The sequence below is a fragment of the Meles meles genome, chromosome 11 (assembly GCF_922984935.1).
Source record: "Meles meles chromosome 11, mMelMel3.1 paternal haplotype, whole genome shotgun sequence".
Taxonomy (NCBI): domain Eukaryota; kingdom Metazoa; phylum Chordata; class Mammalia; order Carnivora; family Mustelidae; genus Meles; species Meles meles.
In genome coordinates, this window is record NC_060076.1 from 33,996,074 (window position 1) to 34,018,133 (window position 22,060).

The 22,060-nt window shown below is 47.0% G+C and overlaps 1 protein-coding gene across 10 annotated transcripts in view; it reads right to left on the minus strand.

Moving 5' to 3' along the window:
- Positions 1–22,060, minus strand: part of CCDC180 (coiled-coil domain containing 180) — a 65,995-nt gene that overhangs the window by 29,118 nt on the left and 14,817 nt on the right. For 6 of the 10 annotated variants that reach the window (XR_006820781.1, XM_046022673.1, XM_046022672.1 and 3 more), the window contains exons 10-22: positions 21,483–21,562; positions 18,905–18,993; positions 17,399–17,521; positions 16,092–16,265; positions 15,132–15,247; positions 13,628–13,754; positions 12,033–12,072; positions 11,402–11,904; positions 9,942–10,174; positions 3,514–3,689; positions 1,927–2,107; positions 840–986; positions 37–181 (exon numbers count right to left, since the gene is read on the minus strand). Coding sequence is in view for 7 of the 10 variants with exons in the window: in XM_046022673.1 (XP_045878629.1) it covers positions 37–181; positions 840–986; positions 1,927–2,107; positions 3,514–3,689; positions 9,942–10,174; positions 11,402–11,904; positions 12,033–12,072; positions 13,628–13,754; positions 15,132–15,247; positions 16,092–16,265; positions 17,399–17,521; positions 18,905–18,993; positions 21,483–21,562 (2,134 nt within the window). In the remaining 3 variants the exon portion in view is untranslated. Of the gene's footprint in view, positions 1–36; positions 182–839; positions 987–1,926; positions 2,108–3,513; positions 3,690–9,941; positions 10,175–11,401; positions 11,905–12,032; positions 12,073–13,627; positions 13,755–15,131; positions 15,248–16,091; positions 16,266–17,398; positions 17,522–18,904; positions 18,994–21,482; positions 21,563–22,060 lie in introns of those variants that run through there. The other 4 variants (XR_006820782.1, XM_046022675.1, XR_006820783.1 and 1 more) reach the window with 4 other exon arrangements.

The following is a 22,060-nucleotide window of genomic DNA, read 5'->3' on the forward strand; positions in this document are numbered from 1 at the left end:
GAGCCTGGCTGGAGGTTAGGGGCAGGGCTCCCCCACCTGGTCCAGGTATTCACTCTCCATTTTCTCCATGTTGATCATGATTAAACTTTCGACAAACTCTATTCGAGAAGCTTCCTTCTCCAGTCGATGACACAGTGAATTGATTTCTTCAGAAGAAAAGTTGCCTCCCTCAGAAAACAATCTGAAAGTGGTATGAGAGAAATACGAGCCACTGATCAGACCTCCAACTTCCCTCCCATCCCAAAACCTGTGGTTGATGAAGCTTTAGAAAGTGTAAGCTCACAGAAAAAAATGAATATAGGGGGTTCAAAGACAGAAGCAGTGAAATGACCCAAATGTCCTTCAAGGGAGGAACAGTGAAACAACATGTGGTGTATACACACAACAGAGACATATTCAGCCTTGAGGAGTGACATTCTGACACATGCTACGTGATGAGTCTTGAAGACCCTATGTTCAGTGAAATAAGCCAGATACACAAAAGGACAAATATTCTATGATTTCACTTACATGAGGCACCTACAGTAGTCAAATTCACAGAGACAAAAAAAACGGAATTATGGCTGTCAGGGGCTGAGGGAGGAAAATGGAAGTTAGTGTTCAACGGATTCAGAGTTTCAGTTTATGAAGATGAAAAATTCTGGAGCTGGATGGTGGGGATGGTTGGACAACAATGTGAATGAACTTAGTGTCACAGAACTAACTGTGCACCTGAAAAAATGGTTACAATGGATAGTTTGATGTGATATATTTTGTCACAATAAAAAAGTAAGGGGAAACAAGACCGCTTCTCAAGAGGAAGCCCAGGGCCCGCAGAGGCCCTGGATGCGGGCTCCCACCTGCAGTGCTTGATGAACTCAATGTTGGTGAGGCGAAGCTTGCCCAGGCTCTCCTCCAGGTACTGGCGGAAGCTGCGCAGGGACACCTGGGTGACGTCGACATAGCCGAGCAGCTCCCGGTGCAGCGTGCTGCTGAGACTAACCAGCCTGGGAGACACAGGAGGGCAGGGTGGTAACTGGGCATGGGAGTGCAGCCTGGGGGCTGCTTGAGCTCCACTGCTGCGCCCAGCTGTGGGGCCACCAGAACCATGGCCTATGTTCCTCTGGGTAGAAAAAGAGGCTAAAAAGAAGTTGAAAACACCACCATGTGCAGAACACAGCGTGGAACTCTCAGTGTGCTGTCTCAGAGGCCATCCCTCTCCTCTCTCTGGCCCTCACCACCAAATTACTGAAGGAATCCCCAAGTCCCACAGGATCTTCAGCCTCCCTGCCGCGCTCTCGCTCTCTCTCCCAGCAATGTGCTTCCTGTGGCTGGTGTTCTCCCAAAGGAGCACCCTGCAACATTCCTCTTTGCCTGTAAGTCCGCCTTCAGCAGCCTCCTGTGGACCTGACACCGGTGAGGGCTCCTCACCTGTTACCTGACGGAGGCCTCCCTGAGCACGCAGCGGCCTCCATCTCAAAGCCCTGAGTGGCCACCTTGGAACCCCTTGCTCTGCCATGAGCACATTCCCACCTCAAAGTGGGCCAGTGCTCCTTTCTGAGGGGAAAATTCTGAGTCCTCTTGACCTTCCTCCATCCCAGGCCGGGGCGGGGGTAGAGTGGGGTGGGCTACGGCAGGAAACTCTTCCTGATTCCTCTGGGTGAAGTGGCCTTTCCCTGCGTGGACATTTTGGGGCAGCTTAGTAACATCCCTGCCTCCTGACCATGGGCGCCCTTTTCTCTCCCTGGCTGCTCACTCAGCACCCAGTGCCCAGCTTCCCGCCAGAGGGGTCATACAGTTAGCCCCTGACACCTGTCAAGAGGTGACCTGAAAAGGGAAGGTTGCTGTGGGGTCTGGAAAACTGACTCGTGTCCACCAGGGAGGGACCACTCCTTTGAGAGCAGCCAAAGGCTGGCATCTCTTTGTCTGGGATTCCATGGCCCTCACCTCTGGCTCTTTGTGGCGTTCGAGAAGATGTGTTCCATGTTATAAATCTTGCGGCGGAAGTTTTTGCTCTTTATGTTTTGCTCTTCTTGGAACTGGCAGAACATCATCTTCTCCTTCCTTAGGGTCTCTGTCACCCCAGCACAGTGGCTGTCCAGCCGCTCTTGGTGAAGCAAGAGCTCAGCTGAAAAAGGACGAGGCAGAGTGAGGCCCTCTGGGATCTCAAGTCACCTCAGGACATTTCTTTCCTGGATGGTGACAGCTGCCCCCCCCCCCCCCAGGGCTTGGCTGGGGAACTGGTGCCGATCTGAGGGGGGCCGATATTGCCCCAGGGTCTCTCACTGGAAAGGAGACTGACCAGGCTGTGAGCAGGGCAGTCCCTGCATGTGAAGAGACCCAGGAGCAGGCGGGTGAGGTGGAGGGTGTCAGGAAGGGTGGGAATGTGGTGAGAGTGTGGAGGAAACAACCAGCACAAGGCGGGGCAGGGCGGCTGGATTTTGTTCCTATCAGTGGCTGCTCTTTCCAGGGAGCTCAAACTCCAAAGGACTTCTAAGGCAGAGTAAATGGAACTGGAAATTTGGCTTCAAGCGCTCTGTCAGAGACCTTTAGAGTTGGCGGATAGCCCTAGGCGAGCCCACCCTCTCTGCCTGCTGCCTGCAGGGGAAAGTGCTGTCATCCAGCTCTACCAAAAATGAGTGTGGGGACTCTGGGACCTTGTTTCTCTGACCTCAGTCTCCCCATTGTGCACTGGAGTGGGGATCCAGGGCAGACGCAAGAAATCAGCCTTCATAGAGAATCTCAATTTATACTTATATTTAATGCACACATTTTCCGGATGAACACAATGAGGTTTCAAAGCCAAGCAGGGCTCCCCGGACCACAAGCACTGGGACTCCAGGACAGGCTGTCTGATTCCACAATTCTGTCACTATTCTAGGCAGGAGGAGTTTGTTTGGGACCATGTGGGGGTTACTCTGGGAGCTCAAAGGGTTTATGAAAAGGTCTGAAGTGTGACACAAGTGAAAACCCAACAGGGTCCCTGAAGATCCAACTAAAAGTATGCCACCCTCTAGGAGCCCTCTGCCTAGGAGAGAAATGGCACCTCTTCTGAAGTTATAAATAATAAGCTGAAATTAATGGGTACCACTTGCTCACGATTCCTCACTGTACCCTTTCAGGGAGAGTTAATTACCATCAACAATATCCCCTTCTGCGAGTAAGGGAGGGATCAGAGAGGTCAGGTAACATGTCCGGAGTAACACAGCCAGAGAGGCTGAGTCTAGTAGCTATGATTCTTGCGCTACAGGCTTGCCTCTAGAGCATCTGCTATGCAGGTGTATATCAGAGAGGTGTGTGAGCAGATCTGGTATTCACACAGCTAAAACAGGACAATACTCTTCATTCTAGCATTTAAAGTTCTGAAAAAAAATTTTTTTTAAATTTTAATCTCAAATGTGGGTTCTGAATACTGCCTTCTCTGCCAGCCTGGGGGTGGAACCCTCACACAGGGGCACCTAATGAATACAGAACCGCCGTGGCACAGACTCTGGCTGTCAGGGGCAGGGAGGCCTTCCCAAGCAGGGTCCATACCTGCCCTGACGTTATGGATGTCCTTTTCAATGCGCTTGGCTCTTGGCTCATGTAGATGCTGACGCAGCTCCAATTCTGAATCCAGCTCATTGATCTTGGTGGCCACCATGACCTGAGTTTTGAGGGCACACTGGTCAAACCACTTCTCTAGGTGCTCAAAAAGGCCAGCTCGAAGTCTGAGGGAGAGACCGTGAGGGTCAGCTCTGCCAGTGGCAGTGAGCAGGGAGAGAGCTTTCCCTAGCAATCCAGAAAGTGCTTCCCCCTTTCATTTCTTCCTTATTTTATCTCCCAACTGTATTCTATTCCTTTGTCTGGATGGAGCATCATGTTTTCAGCCAGACTCCTGCTGGAGGATACTGGATGGTTTCCAACCATTCGTTCTTCAAAAAAAAGCTGCAACGAATTACCTTGTACATAAGCCAAGTGTAGAAGCATTTCTACAGGACACATTCCCTGAACTGGAATTGTTGAATCAAAGGCTAAAATTCATGTGTGGTTCTGTGTGTGTGTGTGTGTGTGTGTGTGTGTGTGTGTGTGTAAATACTGTAACTACTGAATAACTGAAACATAGCTTTTGTCTGTTTTCATGTACAATTTTGCAAACAACGAGAAACAGAAATGAAATGGTTATACCTCTGAGGTAAGTCTCCTTCCCCAAACCATACACCAGAGATATTTTTCATCAGTTTAGTTAGCTTTATAGTTTTTAGAGACTAATTTTGCAACAGAAGCAAAAGCAAACTGTACTTTCAGAAAGCTTGTAAATGCTATTTCTAATTTATATCAAGTACCAAAAATTTGGTTAATAAAACTTTAATGCCTTACAAACATACAGACAAACATAAATATGGGGTTAATGTCATTATGTAGATTTCTCAAAATTTCTAGACAAAATTGCACACTTGAGAATTAATACCTTTCTAGAAAATATTTATACACAATTTGGATTTTTAAGTGAACACTCTCAAGTTTCCTGATACAGTGCCATCCCTATTAAAATACCATTGGGGGCACTTGGGTGGCTCAGTGGGTTAAGCCTCTGCCTTCAGCTCAGGTCATGGTCTCAGGGTCCTGGGATTGAGCCCCGCATCAGGCTTTCCACTCAGTGGGGAGCCTGCTTCCCCCTCTCTCTCTGCCTGCCTCTCTGCCTGCTTGGGATCTCTCTGTTAAATAAATAAATAAAATCTTTTTAAAAATACCATTGGCACTTTTTAAGGAGCTGGAGTAAACAAACCTAAAACTTGTATGGAACCAGAAAAGATCCCGAATCACCAAAAGAATGTTGAAAAAGAAAAACAAAGCTGGGGGCATCACGTTGCCTGACTTCAGGCTACATTTCAAAGCTGTGATCACTAAGACAGCATGGTATCAGAACAAAAACAGACACATAGACCAGTGGAACAGAATAGAGAACCCAAAAATGGACCCTCAACTCTATGGTCAACTAATATTTGACAAATCAGGAAAAAATATCCAATGGAAAAAAAGTCTCTTCAATAAGTAGGCTGGGAAAATTGGACAGCTACATACAGAAGAACGAAAGTGGACCATTCTCTTATACCATACACAAAGATAAACTCAAAATGGATCAAAGGCCTCAGTATGAGACAGGAATCCACCCAAATCCTAGGGGAGAACATAGGCAGTAACCTCTTTGACATCAGCCACATGTGTGCTTCTTGAAGATATAAACTTAACTGCTTTTAAGGCAAGACAACCAGAACTGCCATCTGTAGTAACAGCTTCCATTTCTCCACAGTCTTGGAACAGATTGCCAAACTTTTGAATTTGACAATTTCATCATGGTATGACTGAAACTGAGCATACTGGCATGTGTTTAAGACTATTTAATTTTTTTTCTAGATTACTGCCTATTAATATCTTTTGCCCATTTCTCCATCGTGAAGACGCTGTTCTTATCAGTCCTTATATATTATATATTATATATATATTATCCTTATATATTGATCCATATATATATATATATATATATATATATATATACCCTTATATATATGAGATCTTTGACTGTGATGTGAGTTGCAATTTTTTCCCCAACTTATCACTTCTTTTTCAAAATTTATGTCTTGTTCAGATGGCTATATTTTGTTAAGATGTTGGTTTCCCCCCAAATATATCTATAGATTTAATTCAGTAACATTTATCTATAGATTCAATGCAATCAGGGTGCCTCAGTTGGTTAAATGTCTGACTCCTGGTTTTGGCTCAGGTCATGATCTCATGGGTCATGAGATCAAGCCCCATGTCGGGCTCCATGCTCAGTGGGGAGTCTGCTTGAAAATCCTCTCCCACTGCCCCTCAACCTTGTGTGCACACGCACTTTCTAAAATAATTGAGTAGATCTCTTTTCAAAATATTTTTACTTATTTATTTGAGAGAGAATGAGAGCAAGAAAGATCAGAGAGGGAGAGGGAGAAGCAGACTTCCCACTGAACAGGGTGCCTGATGTGCAGCTCGATCCCAGGACCCTGAGATCATGACCTGAGCTGAAGGCAGATGTTTAACTGACTGAGCCACCCAGGTGTCCCATGAGTAAATCTTTTAAAAAATAAATAAAAATAAAAAGCTCAGTAGATGTCTTTTTCTAGAAACTGATATGCTGATCTCAAGTCTATGTAGAAATGCAAATGGCCAAGGATAGTTGAGGAGAAGGCCAAAGTTGGAGAACTTACACTACCAGATAATAAGACTTAGTGTAAAGCTACAGTAATCAGGCAGGGTGAGGCAGTGATGCAAGGATAGACACACAGAGAAACAGAAAGGAAGTACAGCAGAGCAGTGGGAAAGGAGAGTCTTCTGGGGTCAAGTAGTTATCCATATAGAAAGAAATGAATCTGACTCCTATATTGTATAAAATTAATTCCAGGTGGATTTTACATCTATATGTGGAAATTTAAAACAATAACATTTGTAGTACATACCATAGGAGGAACTTTCATGACCTTGGGCAAACAAAGATTTCTTAGATAAGACAGAAAGTACACTAACCCTAATGAAAAAAGTTGATGAACAGGAACTTATTATAAGTAAGAATTTCTTTTCATCAAAAGATACCTTTAGGAGAGTTAAAAAAAAAAAAAAGCAAGCACAGAGAGGGATAAGCATTTGCCACTTATTTATCTAGGATAGGTAACTTACTCACATAAATTAAGAAAAAAAAAAAAGATTGACAATCCACCAGGGAAAAATGGGAAAATTTGAATAGGTATTTCAGAAAAGATAACCGAATGGTCAACAAGTATATGAAAAGGTACACATCATTACTCATCAGGAAAATGCAAATTGAAACCACAATTAAACACCACTACATGTACCCTGGAGTGGCTAACACAAAACCTCTTGACACTCCCAAGTGCTGATGAGGATGTGGAACAAATGAACTCCCACACACTGTTGTAAACTGTTAAAATAAAATCACTTTTGAAAACTCCTTGGTAGTATCCTTTGGTTGTATCTTCTCAAGAGGAAAATGCATACAACCCTAAGTCCCAACAATTCCACTTGAAATGGAGACATATGTTTGCCAAAAGACTTATACAAGAATGTTCAGCCCGTAGAATAGGAGAAGATATTTGCAAATGACATATCAGATAAAGGACCGGTCTCCAAGATCTATAAAGAACTTATCAAACTCAACACCCAAAAAACAAATAATCCGGTCAAGAAATTGGCAGAAGACATGAGCAGACACTTCTCTAAAAAAGACATAAAAATGGCTAACAGGCACATGAAAAAGTGCTTCACATCACTAGCCATCAGGGAGATTCAAATCAAAACCACATTGAGATATCACCTTACACCAGTCAGAATGGCCAAAATTAACAAGACAGGACACAATAAATTTTGGCAAGGATGTGAAGAAAGGGGAACCCTCTTATTCTGTTGGTGGGAATGCAAGCTGGTGCAGCCACTCTGGAAAACAGTATAGAAGTTCCTCAAGACCTAAAAATTGAGCTATCCTATATCCAGCAATTGCACTACTGGGTATTTACCCCAAAGATACAGATGCAGTGAAAAGAAGGGGCACATGGATTCCAATGTTCACAGCAGCAATGTCCACAATAGCCAAAGTGTAGAAGGAGCCAAGATGTGCTTCAATAGATGGGTGGATAAAGAAGGTGTGATTCACATATACAATGGAATATTACTCAGCCATCAGAAAGGATGAATACCTACCATTTGGATCGACATGGATGAAACTGGAGGGTAGAGTCAAGGAGAGAAAGACAATTATCATATGGTTTCGCTCATATGTAGAATGTAAGGAATAGTGCAGAGGACCATAGGGGAAGGGAGGGAAAACTGAATGGGAAGAAATGAGAAAGGGAAACAAACCATGAGAAACTCTCAACTCTGGGAAACAAAAAGGGTTGCAGAAAGGGGTAGTGGGGGGATAGGGTAACCCGGTGATGAGTATTAAGGAGGGCACATGATGTGATGAGCAACTAAGCTGTGTTATATGCAACTAATAAATCGTTGAACGGGACATCACAAACTAATGTGTACTATATGCTGGCTAATTGAACTTAAAAAAAAAAAAAAAGGTTCAGAGAGGCATTGTTCCATTCCCCCAATGAAAAACAACCCAAACATGCACCAGTAGTAGAATGGATAAAGAAAAAGAGTGATGTATCTTTATAATGGATTACTACACAGCAGTAAAAATGAGATGACACACATTCAAAAATGCATATGAATCTCATGAACATAATGAAAGAATTCCAATATAAAAGAGTACATTTTCTATGATTCCATTTAAATAAAGTTCAAAAACAAGCAAAAGAAATGAGAGTATTTGCTATGCTTGAGGAAGAGAGAGCAGTGACTTGAGATGAATACATGAAGAGGCTCCTGGAGAGTTGGTCATGTTCTATTTTGGGGGTGGGGGTACTGGTGACCAGGTGTGCTCCCTTTGGATAATTCATTGAACTATACATTCATGATTTCTATACTTTTTAGTATTGTATCCATCAATATGCAAATCCAGTTAGTTTAACACAGAATTATTTTTCTGGTTAATTCCAAGGCCAGATGGCATAATGTTTGGCTTAAGACTCTGGAATCACATGGTCTAGATTCATATCCTAGATCCAACCATTCCCTATCTCCGAGATCTTATCCAAATTACTAATTCCCTGAGCTTCAGTTTCTTTGTGTGTAACATAAGCTAATTATAGTACCCCTTTCATAGTTATTGAGAGTATTAAATCCTCTCAATAAATATTAGCTCTTGTGGTGGTCCTTGCTTTTCTTCTTTAAGGGGAAGACAGATAATGGCCTGTGACAGAGGAAGGAAAAAGGATGAGTTTCAAGTCAAGAGATTACGCTGAGTGAAATAAGTCAAGCAGAGAGAGTCAATTAAATGATTTCGCTTATTTGTGGAGCATAAGAAATAACACGGAGGACATGGTGAGGTGGAGAGGAGAAGGGAGTTGGGGGAAATTGGGGGGAGACGAACCATGAGACACTATGGACTCTGAAAAACAATCTGAGGGTTTTGGAGGGGTGGGGGTAGGAGGTTGGGTGAGCCTGGTGATGGGTATTATGGAGGGCACATATTACATGGAACACTGGGTGTGGTGCATCAACAGTGAATTCTGGAACACTGAAAAGAAATTAAAAAGTAAATAAAAATTAAAAAAAAGAAACATTTCCAAGATGAGATGATGCTGAGGTGAAAGAGAAGAGTCCAAAAGCCTGACTTAACTTTTATCCCCTGCCCATGTCTACACATAGGAGGGAGACTAATCAGGTGATCTCTAGCTGGTCAGTCCTAGCTATGACATTTAGAGTCAGGAGGGCAATGGAAATGCTATCCTAAAGCCAAATGCAAATTTCCACATTGGGTCCAAGTTCAAACACAGAGGCCCAGAAACCTGGGAGTTAGGGGAAGTAAATTCTCAGTGGTAGAATTATGGGTTATTTTATCATCTTCATTGTATTTTTTTCAGTTTTCTAATTTATGCAATTAATGTGTCATATAATCAGAGCCAAATACCATACAGATACATACTCATGCCTAGGGTCTATATCTACATAATCATTAAAAAAAAGAGAGAAAAAAGGGAGGAGGGAAGGAAGGAATGAAAGAAGGAAGGGAGACAGCAAGATTCCACATGTGCCGGGGTCTAACATCTTTCAGGGAAAACACTATTTCTTATGTACAAGCCCCAGGCTAGCAAGGCATCCTGGGAGAGGTGGAGGGGATCACTCTCACAGAAGATACATGTAACTACAAATAATTCTAGGAAATTTACTATTTTTTAAAATTGTTTCTCATCTCAACCCTCAGTTACCTACACATTTTCTTTTTCCAGTGGAAACTAGTCCAATCTTTTGTTATAATACCTCACCTTGTTAATAAAACTTGGGATAGGAGAATAAGAATAAAAGGGGTTTCTACTCACTGTTTCTTAATTTGTAAAACTAGTCTGGATGGAATGATCACTTGTTCTAGGAAGCTGGCACTGGAAATGTCATTGACAAGAATGGTAGAAAGGTTGAAATAGGGTTTCTTGCAACTCTCTTCTTGTTGTTCCAGGGTTAGGAAGACAAAATAAGTGTGTCCGCTGGAGGTTGAGAAGGATTCCATGTCCTCGTAGTGGGAGATTTCCTCCACACACTCTTCCTGGGCTCTGGCCTATGCAGAAGAGAAGACTTTATACTTGACATCACCAGACAGACCTGGGGATCCAGCCACAGGATCCTTGATATCAAGATTATACACCTGTGGGCTGAATCTTGCCTGTAATTATTTTTCCCCAATATAGTGCTTTCAAAAATCAGGAAATCATACAAAGAATTTGGATTTTGGATTTCTCTTAAAAATCAGGAAAGCTGGCAATTCTGTCTCCATTCCCACATGGCATTATTGGCTGGAGCTGAATAATGACTGCACAGTTGCCTTAGACTGAATGTTGGGTGCTCTCCAAAATTCATATCCCCAGTGTGTTGGTATTTGGAGGTGGGCTTTTAGGAGGTGATTAGGTCAGGAGGGCAGAGCCCTCAGGAGTGGGATTAGTGCCCTTACAAAAGAGTTGGCTCTTTCCACCATATGAAGTCACAGTGAGAAGATGGCTGTCTATGAACCAGGAAGTGGGACCTCACCACAAATCAAATCTGCTGGAACCTTGATCTTGGGCTTCCCAGCCTCCAGAACTGTGAGAAATAAATTTCTGTTGTTTGTAAGCTGCCCAGTCTATGGTATTCTGTTATAGCAGTCTCAACAGACTAAGACAATCAGCTTCACCACTTGTTATTATTTTATACTTGGTCTCTAGCCCGCTTTTCTATTACATGCCTGTGGGAATTTGAATTTGGGACCTCTGCTCAAAATGAGTCTCCTATGCCAATTCTTCTACAGCAGTATAGAAAGAGAGTCTTGCAATTTAATGATTATGGAATTCAAGTTACTGCTCTATGAGTTGGAATGTGTTTTGAGGACAAGACTTATTAATGTGAGAGTAACTTCCCTACACTCCAAGGAGAGCTGTCTGCCATCTTGGATATGGATCTTTTCTGCTACAGAAGAGAATGGGAAGAGAGAGGGAATGGAGAGGCTAGGTTGGTCTACACAGGAAAGAAGAGTTGGGAAAGAGATGACCAGGGAAAGACAAGGAAAGCCAGACAGTTAAGGGTTAACTTCAGAGTAGGTTGCAGGATAAGATGTTAGGAGAAGAAAGTGAATTTCAAAAAGCACTGTTGTGAGATAAGAATTGGATTCATTTTGACAAAATAAAAGATGTGCATACATTTGTAAATCCCAATGGAGACTGCACCACTGGGGACCCCAGCTTGTAACAGGGATACATAGAGTGAGCCTAGAACGCTTTCCCCATACCCAAGAACGGATCTGTTGCTGGCCTACCTCTTCCATAAATAAACTCTCATGTTCTTCCTCCTCCTCCCTCTGCTTCTCTTCCTCTTCATGCTCCTCCTCTTCCTCCTCCTCCTCCTTTTTCTTCTTCCTCTTCACCTTCTCCTCCCTCTCCTCCACCTTTTCCTTGTCTTCCCCCTCCTCCTCCTTTTCCTCCTCCTCTATCTCTTCTTCTTGAACCATCATATCTTCCTGGTTCAGAGATGGTTTTAAGGAGCTGTCTCGTTCAACTTGTATTTTTTCTGATTCTTTAACTGACTCCTCACTGGACTCATCCATCTTGTCACTCTGTATAGACGGTTCCTGCTGGCTCACTGCCGTCTCCTCAGTTAAGGAAGACTCAATTTCTTGATCATCTTCTTCCATCTCTTCTGCTGGACTGGAGGGACTTGTCCTGCTACTTTCACCTTCCTCAATTCTGCTCATTTCCACTTGAGCCCTCTCTTTGCTTCTCCAGTTTCTCATACTCTCCTGGAAGTGCTTTTCGTGTGCTTCTGTTGATGACCGACCCAAAGCACAAGGAAAAACAGGTTACCAAGGTAGCCTGGATTGGGCCCACCCAGCCCACAAATGTACAAGAGTGAAGTCAGAGAGGATCAGACTTGAATTAGAATAGTGTTACCTGGTTCCCTGAATTTGAAAATGACTTCCCCGTCCAAAGTCTATAAAGAAAAACCACAGGGCAATGAGTGAGCAGCATTGCCTTTCTCCAGAGTGCCACTTCTAAGGGCATCTCTTCTCATTTAAGTAGAAGCACCCACCCCTTCCCTTCAACATCTGATGTGGCTTTGACTACTTATTTTCCTGTGGTAATCAGAGTGTTCCCAAACCGGGGAATCAGTTTTCCTTAATCCCAAGCAGGCTTGCAAATCTTTCTATCCCACAATAGGCATTATCAGTAAACGAACTCTCATTCTGACATTTTTGTAGTGATCTGGGGCAAAGAGCAAGCAAGTATAAATTGAGGGATGCAGACCAAGGCGCAGGGGTCTGCAGCTCCCAGTGCTGGATGTGAGCATACAGAATGAACATGATTTACATGACCTGGGAGCCCCTTCATTAAGCCTACAAATTCCCTGTTTCACAGACTCTACATGAGGTCGTGAATATACTGCGCCATGGATAACACTGTGGACTGTAGCATTTGCAGGTCCGGATTGGAATCCCAGCTCCTTTCAAGCTGAGTGACCTTGGCCAAGCTCCTTAAGCCAGACAGAGCTCAAGGTCTTCCCTTGTGCCATGGAGATCATAATACTCAACTTGAACCAAGGCAAGCAGACTGATCTCAAAGTGCAGATGGTGAGCTCCCCCTCAATCCAGGTGCCAGAGGAAGCATTTACTAATGACTGAAACAGAGATCCTTCCTCTCTGCAGGGATTCTCTGAGGAGCTGGGGACCCTGTGTACACGAGAAATCCTCAGCCGTGTTTAGCGATAACTGCAAGTAGTGTCCGGTCTGACCATGCAGGACTCTGGCTGGCTGGGTGGGAAGGAGGCAAACTCTAGGAGGGTCAGACCAGAACATTCCAGCTAGTCGTGCATTCACCCAGGGAACATTCACTGTGTCCGAATCATGTGCAAGACACCGTGCGAAGAGCAAGTGAAGCTGCGTCAAAGTTAGTGAGACGTAACCTGCCCTTCAGGAAACACCTACTCTGGGATGTTCTGTGCTCCTGTCTTTGCCAGCCACCAACATACGAGCACGCCGGGCGAGAGAGAAGCAGGGACAGGGGCGGAGGAACGTGAGTGGTTGGGACATTAGTCTCTGGTAGTGGAAGACTGGCTGGCTCTGGGATGTGGGGAGACAGAGGGCTGCCCATAGAGAAGGCTGAGGAAGGCTGGCGGGGTAGGGGGTGAGCAGGGGGAAGTGGGTAGGGGTGGGGGGTGGACTCCTGAGGGGAGGGAGGGCAGGTCCTAGCGGTATTATAGGATGCTATGTGGCAGTGGTGGGGAGGATGAATGGAACTCAGAGTCCTAGAAAATTGTCTTTCTTCATAATTCCATCCAAGCCTGAGGCCTGAATTCGGAGCCCTTCAATCCCTTTTAATCTAAGAAAGAGATGGTCTCTTTTAGAAACGCCTTCAGCTTCTTACCACTTGCTGTCCTGACCGAGTAGGGGTTCGTGACGGTATGGAAGGGAAGGCAGATCAGAGCTAGAAGATACCCCTTCCCCTTTGCTTCTCCGGGAGTGGCTGGGTGTTTGCACCGCTCTCCATACCTGCTGAAAGATCTCACGAACATAGAAGTGTTGGCTGAGGGCGGAGCTGTAGGAGTTCAGTTCTTCCAGTATGATCACCGGATACTCCGTCGCTTCCTTTGTCAAGAGCTTGTGGAAACACTCATACCTGGGAGGGGGGTGGAGGAGGGGTCTAAGGGGGGGGGCTCCGCTGAGTAGGGGGGACCTCAACCCAGAACCACATCCCAGGCCGCTGGGAAATGGGCTGGGGGCCACACAGAGCCAATGCCTGAGTTTCCTTTCACTTTGGCAATCCTTGGTTTGGTCTGCTATGTTTCTGATCCTACCAGGAATACACACTCTTTGTAGAACATTTGGAAAACACACACGGGAGAGCTCTCTGTTATAACATGTGTTCCCGGGGCGCCTGGGTGGCTCAGTGGGTTAAGCCTCTGCCTTCGGCTCAGGTCATGATCTCAGGGTCCTGGGATTGAGTCCCGCATCGGACTCTCCGCTCAGTGGCGAGCTTGCTTCCTCCTCTCTCTCTCTCTGCCTGCCTCTCTGTCTACTTGTGGTCTCTCTCTGTCAAATAAAAAAAAAAAAAAAACTTAAAAAAAAAAAAGTTTAAAATAAAACAAAAAAAAAAACATGTGTTCCCATTTCCTGTCCACGGTCCTAACCCTGTCCTTGAACTTTACCTACTTGATCCCATCAAACCCTCTAATGCTCCAGGGATCAGGTTTTATCTGTCTTCCAGGTAAGGAGACAAGGCTGGATGGGGGGGTGGGGAGGAGGTGACTTATCTGCCTCAAGATCCACTCCGGAAGCTAAGTACTCAGGCTAAGTACTGCAATCATCTGGCAGTGCAGTGTCATTTCTACGAATGGTCCCTATAGAACCAGCTGTATAAAGGCACAAAGATACAAGACAGTTCACAGAGTACTGTTTCTAATATTGAGAAACTGGAACCAATCTTAAAGAACTAATCAACTGGGGGATGGTTAGACCATTATGAAGCCCCCATACTGATGAATTCTGGGCATTAGAAAACGGACATCTATCTGCAGTTAGAGATCTACTTGCATCGCATGAGTCAACCTTTATTGAAAAGACACTGTATATATGTGTTTATATATATGTGTATATATATGTGTGTTTATATGCACATAAATAAATGTACATGCCCATGAAAAAGACGAGGTGGGCAGGAATGAGGGGGAAATTTCTACATGTTTTGTACTGGTTAACCTTTTTGTCTTTAAGAAAGAGGACCTATGTTTTAAAATCTGAAAAGCAAGTGGGAGGGCCCATGCTCTTGGCCTTTAAACTACATGGCCTTGAAATCTTCTCCATAAACTTTTCAGATGAAAGTTCTTCCTGTAAGCTTCTGTGTTAGAAGGACCACTAGGACATTCTCCAAAGCTAGAGGCAACATTTTAATCTTGAGCTCGCTGAGCACACCCTGGGCTCCTAAGCAGGCAGCCTCTGATCTTGAATACGAATTTCAGGCCATTCCCTTCTGTCTTTCGGGATCTGGTCTGCCTACCTGGATTTCATATTCTTCAGGAAATCTTTGGCCTTTTCCAGGTGAATCTTCAGTGATTCCTCGTCGCTTTGCTGCCTCAGTTGGTCCAAGAGCTTATCCAGGTGGGCCTCCAGGGCCTGGCAGCCACCCCCAAAATACAAGGAAGCAGATGTGAGTTACCAAAACTCAAAACTCACCGAGTGCCTGTGAGTGACATGCAGAGACCCTACCCCCAGAACCAAAGGGTAGGTGCCTCAGGGCAAACACAGGGCTTTTCCCTAGAAAGGGGGGCACCAAATGTGCTACCACACTTACCCTCAATGCCCTGGGCTCTTCCATCGATAATGTTCTTCTCTGTCTACTTTACATCCCTGGAGACCCAGCTCAGGTGGGATTCCTCAGGGACACGTCCCTATACCCATGCGGCCTTGGCAGGCCACCCCCACACCCTCCCATGGTGCCTGCCCCTTGCTCTCCTTGAACCAACTGTATTTAAAACCAGATGCTGGGTGTGTCCCTCCACTCCCTAGACTGTGTGAAGGCATCTCCTGTGGGCACGGGGTGACTACCATAGGTAGAAGCTCTGCACCCCACCCCAGTCTGTCTGTCTCTCATGATCTCTCTCTTAAAGACACATTTGGGTCCCGGGACCCATCACTAGCCCAGACCTAACAGGTGGATTTCTTCTACTCCCATCTAGCCCATGACCAAAGTGAGCCTTGATTTCTCCATCTGTGTAAGTCTTATAGCTTGAGGTTTTTACATTTGAATCTAAGATAAGTTTGGGGTTAACTTTTATTTACTCTACAATAAATATGGTGGGTTGTTTTATTTTTGTTTTTGTTGTTGTTGTTGTTTTGTAATATGAATGCCGGCTGAGGTTACAGGCCGCCTAGCAGAGCCATCCCGGAGCTGACTGTCTGGGTGTGGTGCGGCCTCCCTTCCATCCCCGGAGGGGCTCCTGGGGGGCAGAAGCCTCACCTTCTCGTCCAGGCTGCGCTTCTGCCGCAGCTGCTCCATCCTCTTCTCCAGCTCCAGCTCCAGCACCGACAGCGCGCTCTGATGTGCCTCCCACAGCTGCACGGCCTCCTGGAAGTAGCTGAAGAGATCTGAGCTCTGCCATTCTGTCTGCTTTGCCAGGCCCTCGAAGGATATCTGCAGTGGCAGAACCCAGAGAAGGGGGCTTGAAGACCGACGGGCCCAGGGTGAGAAGAAGGCCACCCCCCTCACAGGGCTCCCTCACCAGCAAGTGGAGGCCCCACCTCTCCAATGACCGGCCCGGCCATCACTGCCTGGGCACCATCCCCTGGGGTCATCTTCCTGGGTCACACGCTGGTTCATGGCTCTCCCTCCTCTGGAACTGCTTCTGGTCTGCCCAAAGCCATGCCCTCAGTCTGGCTGACCCCGAAGTCCCATCTCTAGACCTGTCCCATATCCACTGAAGTCACTAGTGGGAAGAAGGGGAGGTTTGGGGCCTGGAAGAAAGCAGGAGCCGCCCCAGACACCAGCCTGGATACTCAGGCAGGCCACGCCCATCTCAGCCTGAGCAGGTTTCCTTCTTTGGCGTTTCCTGATTCTTAGCATCTGAGCCAACTACCATTCTTGGCTGTTAAATCCTCACCTCTCCCCATTTCGTGGTTGTATTTTATGCTCTCATTGGGGTCAGGGAGCAGCAAACTTGGTCTAAGAACTAAATTTGGCCCTCTGCCTTTTTTGTATGTGGCCCTAAGAGCTAAGCTAATTTTACATTTTTTAATGGATGAACAAAAACATCAGACAAAGATACCGAATGACGTGGAAATTATATGAAATCCAAATTTCAGTGTTCACAAATAAAACTGTCTTTTGTGTGACAAGAACAGAGTGAGAAGTTGCTAAAGACTTGACAGGCCCTAGGGAACTGAAATATTTACTATCCAGCGCTTAGCAGACAATGTTTCCCCACCCAGCTCCTGATCCTAAGAGTCTTGGGGCAGGGGCTTGTTGCTCCTCGTGGCCCTTGGGCACACAGACTCAACAAGGGCTCAGAGGAGCTCTCGCTAGCCCAGCCCTGGGCAGCACGGCTGTCACTGGGCAGCAGGGTGGGAAGGGTGTCACAGGGGAGCCCAGAGCACCCCGTGCAGAGAACTACCCCAGAGGGGCAGCCAGGACCGGGCAAATGGACTCACTGGTGACAAGAAAGTTGGGGGGCCCCAGACTCTGGTCTTCCCATAGCGGAGGACTGCAGGCTACCGCTCTCCCCAACCACCCACCCTGCTCCCCAGCTGTGCGGGTCCCCAGCTACGCACATCCAAGAGCTCCAGCTCCTCCTCCACCTTGCTCTGCAGCTCGCCCACCATCTGGAAGAAGTACGGGCTCACCAGGCTCTCTGCCTCCTCCTCCGTGAAGGCTTTGCAGTCCAGCAGCTGCTTCTGGAGGGGAACCAGGGCAGAGCCTGGCTTAGGACGGGGGAGGGCTTCACCTCGGGGCCTGGCCCTGCCCCCTGGGGTCTGCTTCTCACCCAGCCTCAGGGGAAACCCTCACAGTGGTAGAGATGGTCTGTCTTTACTGTCTGCCCACCGAGTCCAGGCGCTGTGCACTATCCCTGTCGTCTCACTTAGACCCACTTGATAGATGAGGAAACCAAGGCTCAGAGAAGTGGAGGAACTTGCTGGAGGCCACACATCTGGCAAGTGGGGGGCTGGGACCTGAACTCACTGTCATCTTACAGACCCCAGAGACATAATCAGCCATGCTAACGACCTTGGTGTGGCTGCAAGTCAGACAGGCTCCTACTTCCTGTAACTGAATTCCTATTATGCCAGATGGAAAGCAGGTTTCTTCATATTAATAAAGCCTTGGTTTATGTAGAAAATCTAATATAAGCCAATCTCCCCAAATAAAAATTGTCTATAGTCGTATGCTTCCAATGCTGCTGAATAGGAATACCAAGAGCCCTTCCTGTCAGGCCTAAGACGCTCTTGGGATGTGTGCTGACTTCCACTTAGCCCCTGCTGTGCCTGACAAAGTGAAGTAGGATGGGCACAAGGGTCAGCACTGAGGGCCCCTGAGCTCCTTGGGAGGTCCCAGGCAGCAGCAGGGATGAAGGGAGGATACTGTCAGGGAATGGTGCCGGGAAGGCTCTCCTAGGGCAAAGGTTTCCACCCTTCTCTCCCTCCAGGCTTTACTTCTGAGGCTTGACACCCTGAAAAACCTGACTGAGAGGCACGCGGCTGGCCCTAAGGCCACAGAGCGCTGGACCCTGCCTGACACCGTGAAGCACTCTGCTCTCTGTGAATTCTGCTCACCCCAGAGTCTCGGGGGCAGAACAAAAGCTGTACAGACTCATGTGGGGAGGAGGAGCAGGAACTTGTCGGAGCCAGGAGGCAGGAGGAGTCATTCTGCCCAAATTATCTTCCTGTACCCCCAAAAAGCAGGCACTGTTATGGAAGTAGTTTGTGAGGGGCCCACGGACTCACCCTCTGACAGGGGCCAGCAGGGTGGACAGATGGGCTGGGTGTGACAGCAGTGGCTGCACTCACTTACAGAAGCAAGGCCCTGGAAATAACCCCCTGGTCCGACCTGCCCTGGATCAATGTCAAGTGTTGTAAGGGGTACAGATGATCAAGGCTGAAGGCTGACGTGGTCAGAGTATACCACTGCCCCACGGGGTTGGGAAGTTTTCCTGGAGGAGGTCAGGCTGGGCTCCACCCGAGTGACAGGTGGGAAAAGCTGGGGAGGAGGGGTCCGGACAGAGGGGGTGGAGGGGAATCCAGGCTGGAGGAGGGCAGGGGCGGGGCGGGAGGGGCCCCCACCTTGCACGTCTGCACCTGGGCCAGGCACTCCTGCCACGTCTTCTCGTACTGCAGGCGGATCCGCATCATGCAGTCTATGTGGTAGGTGTCTCCGTGGGCAGAAAGAAAACATGTCAGCTGCTCTTCCAGGAGGAAGAGGGGACAGTAGAAAGTTTACCCTCTGCAAGGGAGGCAACTTCTCCCCTTAGCGAAGATAACTGAGGTGAGATCCATGGTCTCGATTTCGAGCAGGGGCTGGGATCCCCTTCCTCACAATGTCTGCGACACCCCAAGAGAAGGGCCTGGAATGAGGAGTTGCCTTTATCTGTTCCGAATCTATTCTGACCCTGATTCTTGACTCCATGTCAATCAAGGCTAATGAAATTCTTTTCAGAGGGTTGCACCAAATCATAAAACAATACCAAGGGTGCAAATTAACGAGTTTACCAATCACAGCTGTGGTTAATTCCCTAAGAAGTGAAAGGTTTGGCGGAACACTCCTCCCCATCTACTCCATCTACTTCTCTCCTCCCCATCTACTGTTTCCCACTTTCTAATAAACTCATTTTGTGACTCTTGGTGTCTAAGACAAGCAGTTGAGGTTTAATGTTCCTAGAAGTTCTAGAAACTGAAAGCACAAAGATTCTGTAGTGGGTTTTGTTTGTTTGTTTGTTTGGATGAGGGCTGAGGAGGAGGGCAGGGTGGATGGAAGCTGGGGAGATGGAGGACACAGGAAGGGGGAGGACAGGTATGTAGTGGAACCAACAAGGAGAAGCTCTAAAGCTGGTTTCTCCAGTGCCAGGGCATCTCCCTTGGCAAGCACGTCCCCACCCATCCCCTGAAGTCACAGTGATCTGTGCTTTCACTCCCGTACCCCTCTGACCTCTTCCCACTCTGACCTCATCACTCCCAGCTCAGAACTTTGCCCTGGGTTCCTGCTCCAACCACAGAAAGCCCAGCCTCCCCAACATGGCGACGTGGCTGACACAGTCTGGGCCCCGGGCAGCTTTTAGCCTCTCCTGTGATGTTCTCCTTTCCCCAAAGGCCTCAGCTCTGTCTTGCCCCTGAGCCTTCTCATATGCTATTCTTCCTGCCAGAAAAGCTCCTCTCAGCCCTGGGTTTGGCTAACTCTTACCTTGCTCGTCTTGACTGGAAGAATACTTCTCCCGCAAGGTCTCCTATGAGCCTTAACCGAGCTGCGTCCCCAGAAACATGCTGGTCACCTGCCTGCTCTCCGCTGTAGAACCCTGCATGACCTGACCCCCACCCTGGATGGGAAACACCCAAGGAGCCACCCTGCTGCGTACCGGGGCCCGGGCCCACTCCCGTCCCTAGCAGGTGCCTGCTAAATGGCAGTCATTGCTATTATTGAGGGTCTTGGGGCTCTTGCCTTGGTATTATAATACCTTTGCAATTCTAAACCTGAGAGCCCTGGGAGCAACAGTGGGTACCCTTAACCGAAGTACCCAGGTCAAGTTCAAGCATGACTTCATTAGCTGTGTGACCATGGGCAGGATACCTCACTTCTCTATGCCTCTGAGTCCTTCTCTATCATAGGAGGACAATGACACTACCGACCTTACCAGGTTGCTGTAAGCCTCAAAGGAGATGGAAATATCCTATGTCTTCTAGAGCAAGGCCTGGCAAACATTTTCTATGAACGGCTAGATAGTAGGGACTGCCAGCTTTGCCAGCCATAGAGTCTCTGTTGCAGCTACTCTTTTTTTTTTTTTAAAGAACTTATTTATTTGAGAGAGAGAACTAGAGCACAAGCAAGGAAGGGGAAGATCCCAAGACCCTGGGATCATGACCCGAGCTGAAAGCAGACACTTAACCATCTGAGTCTCCCACGTGTCCTGCAACGACTCGTTTCTGCTGCTGTAGAGCAGAGACAGCCAGAGACAATATGGGAACAAATGGGCAGAGCTGTGGTCCAACGAAACTTACTTGCAAATAAGCAGGGCCCGTGCGTGGGAGTTTGAGGACCCTTGATATAGAGCATTTCTAAACACTACCATTTATTATTGAGCCTCTCTTGTAAGCCAGGCATTGAACTATGGACGACTGGACTGTAGGATGTGATTCCCACAACAACCCCACAAGGTAGGTACCTTTATTGTTCCTCTTGAGATCCCTATTTTACAGAGGAGCAGTTCAAGGCCAAGAGAGGCTGCACCTTCCCCAAGGTCACACAGCTGGAACAGTACAGACCTGGGGGGTCAAACCCAAGTCTCTCTGACTACAAGACCACAGGTATCTCCTACGCTCAGGACCTGGCCCCCAAGCTGTCCTCACAGGAGGTCATCAGAGCCATCCCTCTGGCTTCCTGCTGGTTAAGGGATCAGAGTGTATGGCTTGCATGGCTGCCAATGGGGAAGAGACCAGGAAGCTGTGGGAGGGAGGAAAGGGGCTCTATCATGCAAGGTTTGGGAGATTTTATGTGAACCCTCAGAGCTCATGCTTGCATCTGCATTCCCTCCCTCCTCCGGGGGGATGCGCCCCACTCCTGAGTTTATGACAGACTCTCACATAAATGACTGGCTACTACTAGAACAGGGTTCTGAAGAGACCCAGGTGGCATCCCATAGACCTCACTCACCAAGGTGCTTATTGAGGGAGTTGAGAGAAGAATGCCATTCAGTCAGCTGAGCTTTGCTGTAATTGGGGGGTAGAAGATCACTGGGGAAGGAACATAGGACAAGTAAGCCACGCTTATATAGAACGTTCACTTACCAGAACTGGTAGTATCGTTGGGCACTTGGCCCCAGTATTATATGGTATCTATATAAATATCAAAGAAATAGTTGACTTGTTGGGGATTTCCTGGTACCAAAAATATAACTTATAAGAGGTCTATTAATATTACCAAGTCTGTTACTTAGAAAATAAAACCAAGGACATCCGAGTGGCTCAGTTGGTTAAGTCTCTAATTCCTTATTTTGCCTCAGGTCATGATCTCGTGAAATGGAGCTAGTGTGGAGTCTGCTTAATATTCTCTCTCTCGGGCACCTGGGTGGCTCAGTGGATTAAGCCGCTGCCTTCCGCTCAGGTCATGATCTCAGGATCCTGGGATCGAGCCCTGCATCAAGCTCTCTGCTCTGCAGGGAGCCTGCTTCCTCCTCTCTCTCTGCCTGCCTCTCTGCCTACTTGTGATCTCTCTCTCTGTCAAATAAATAA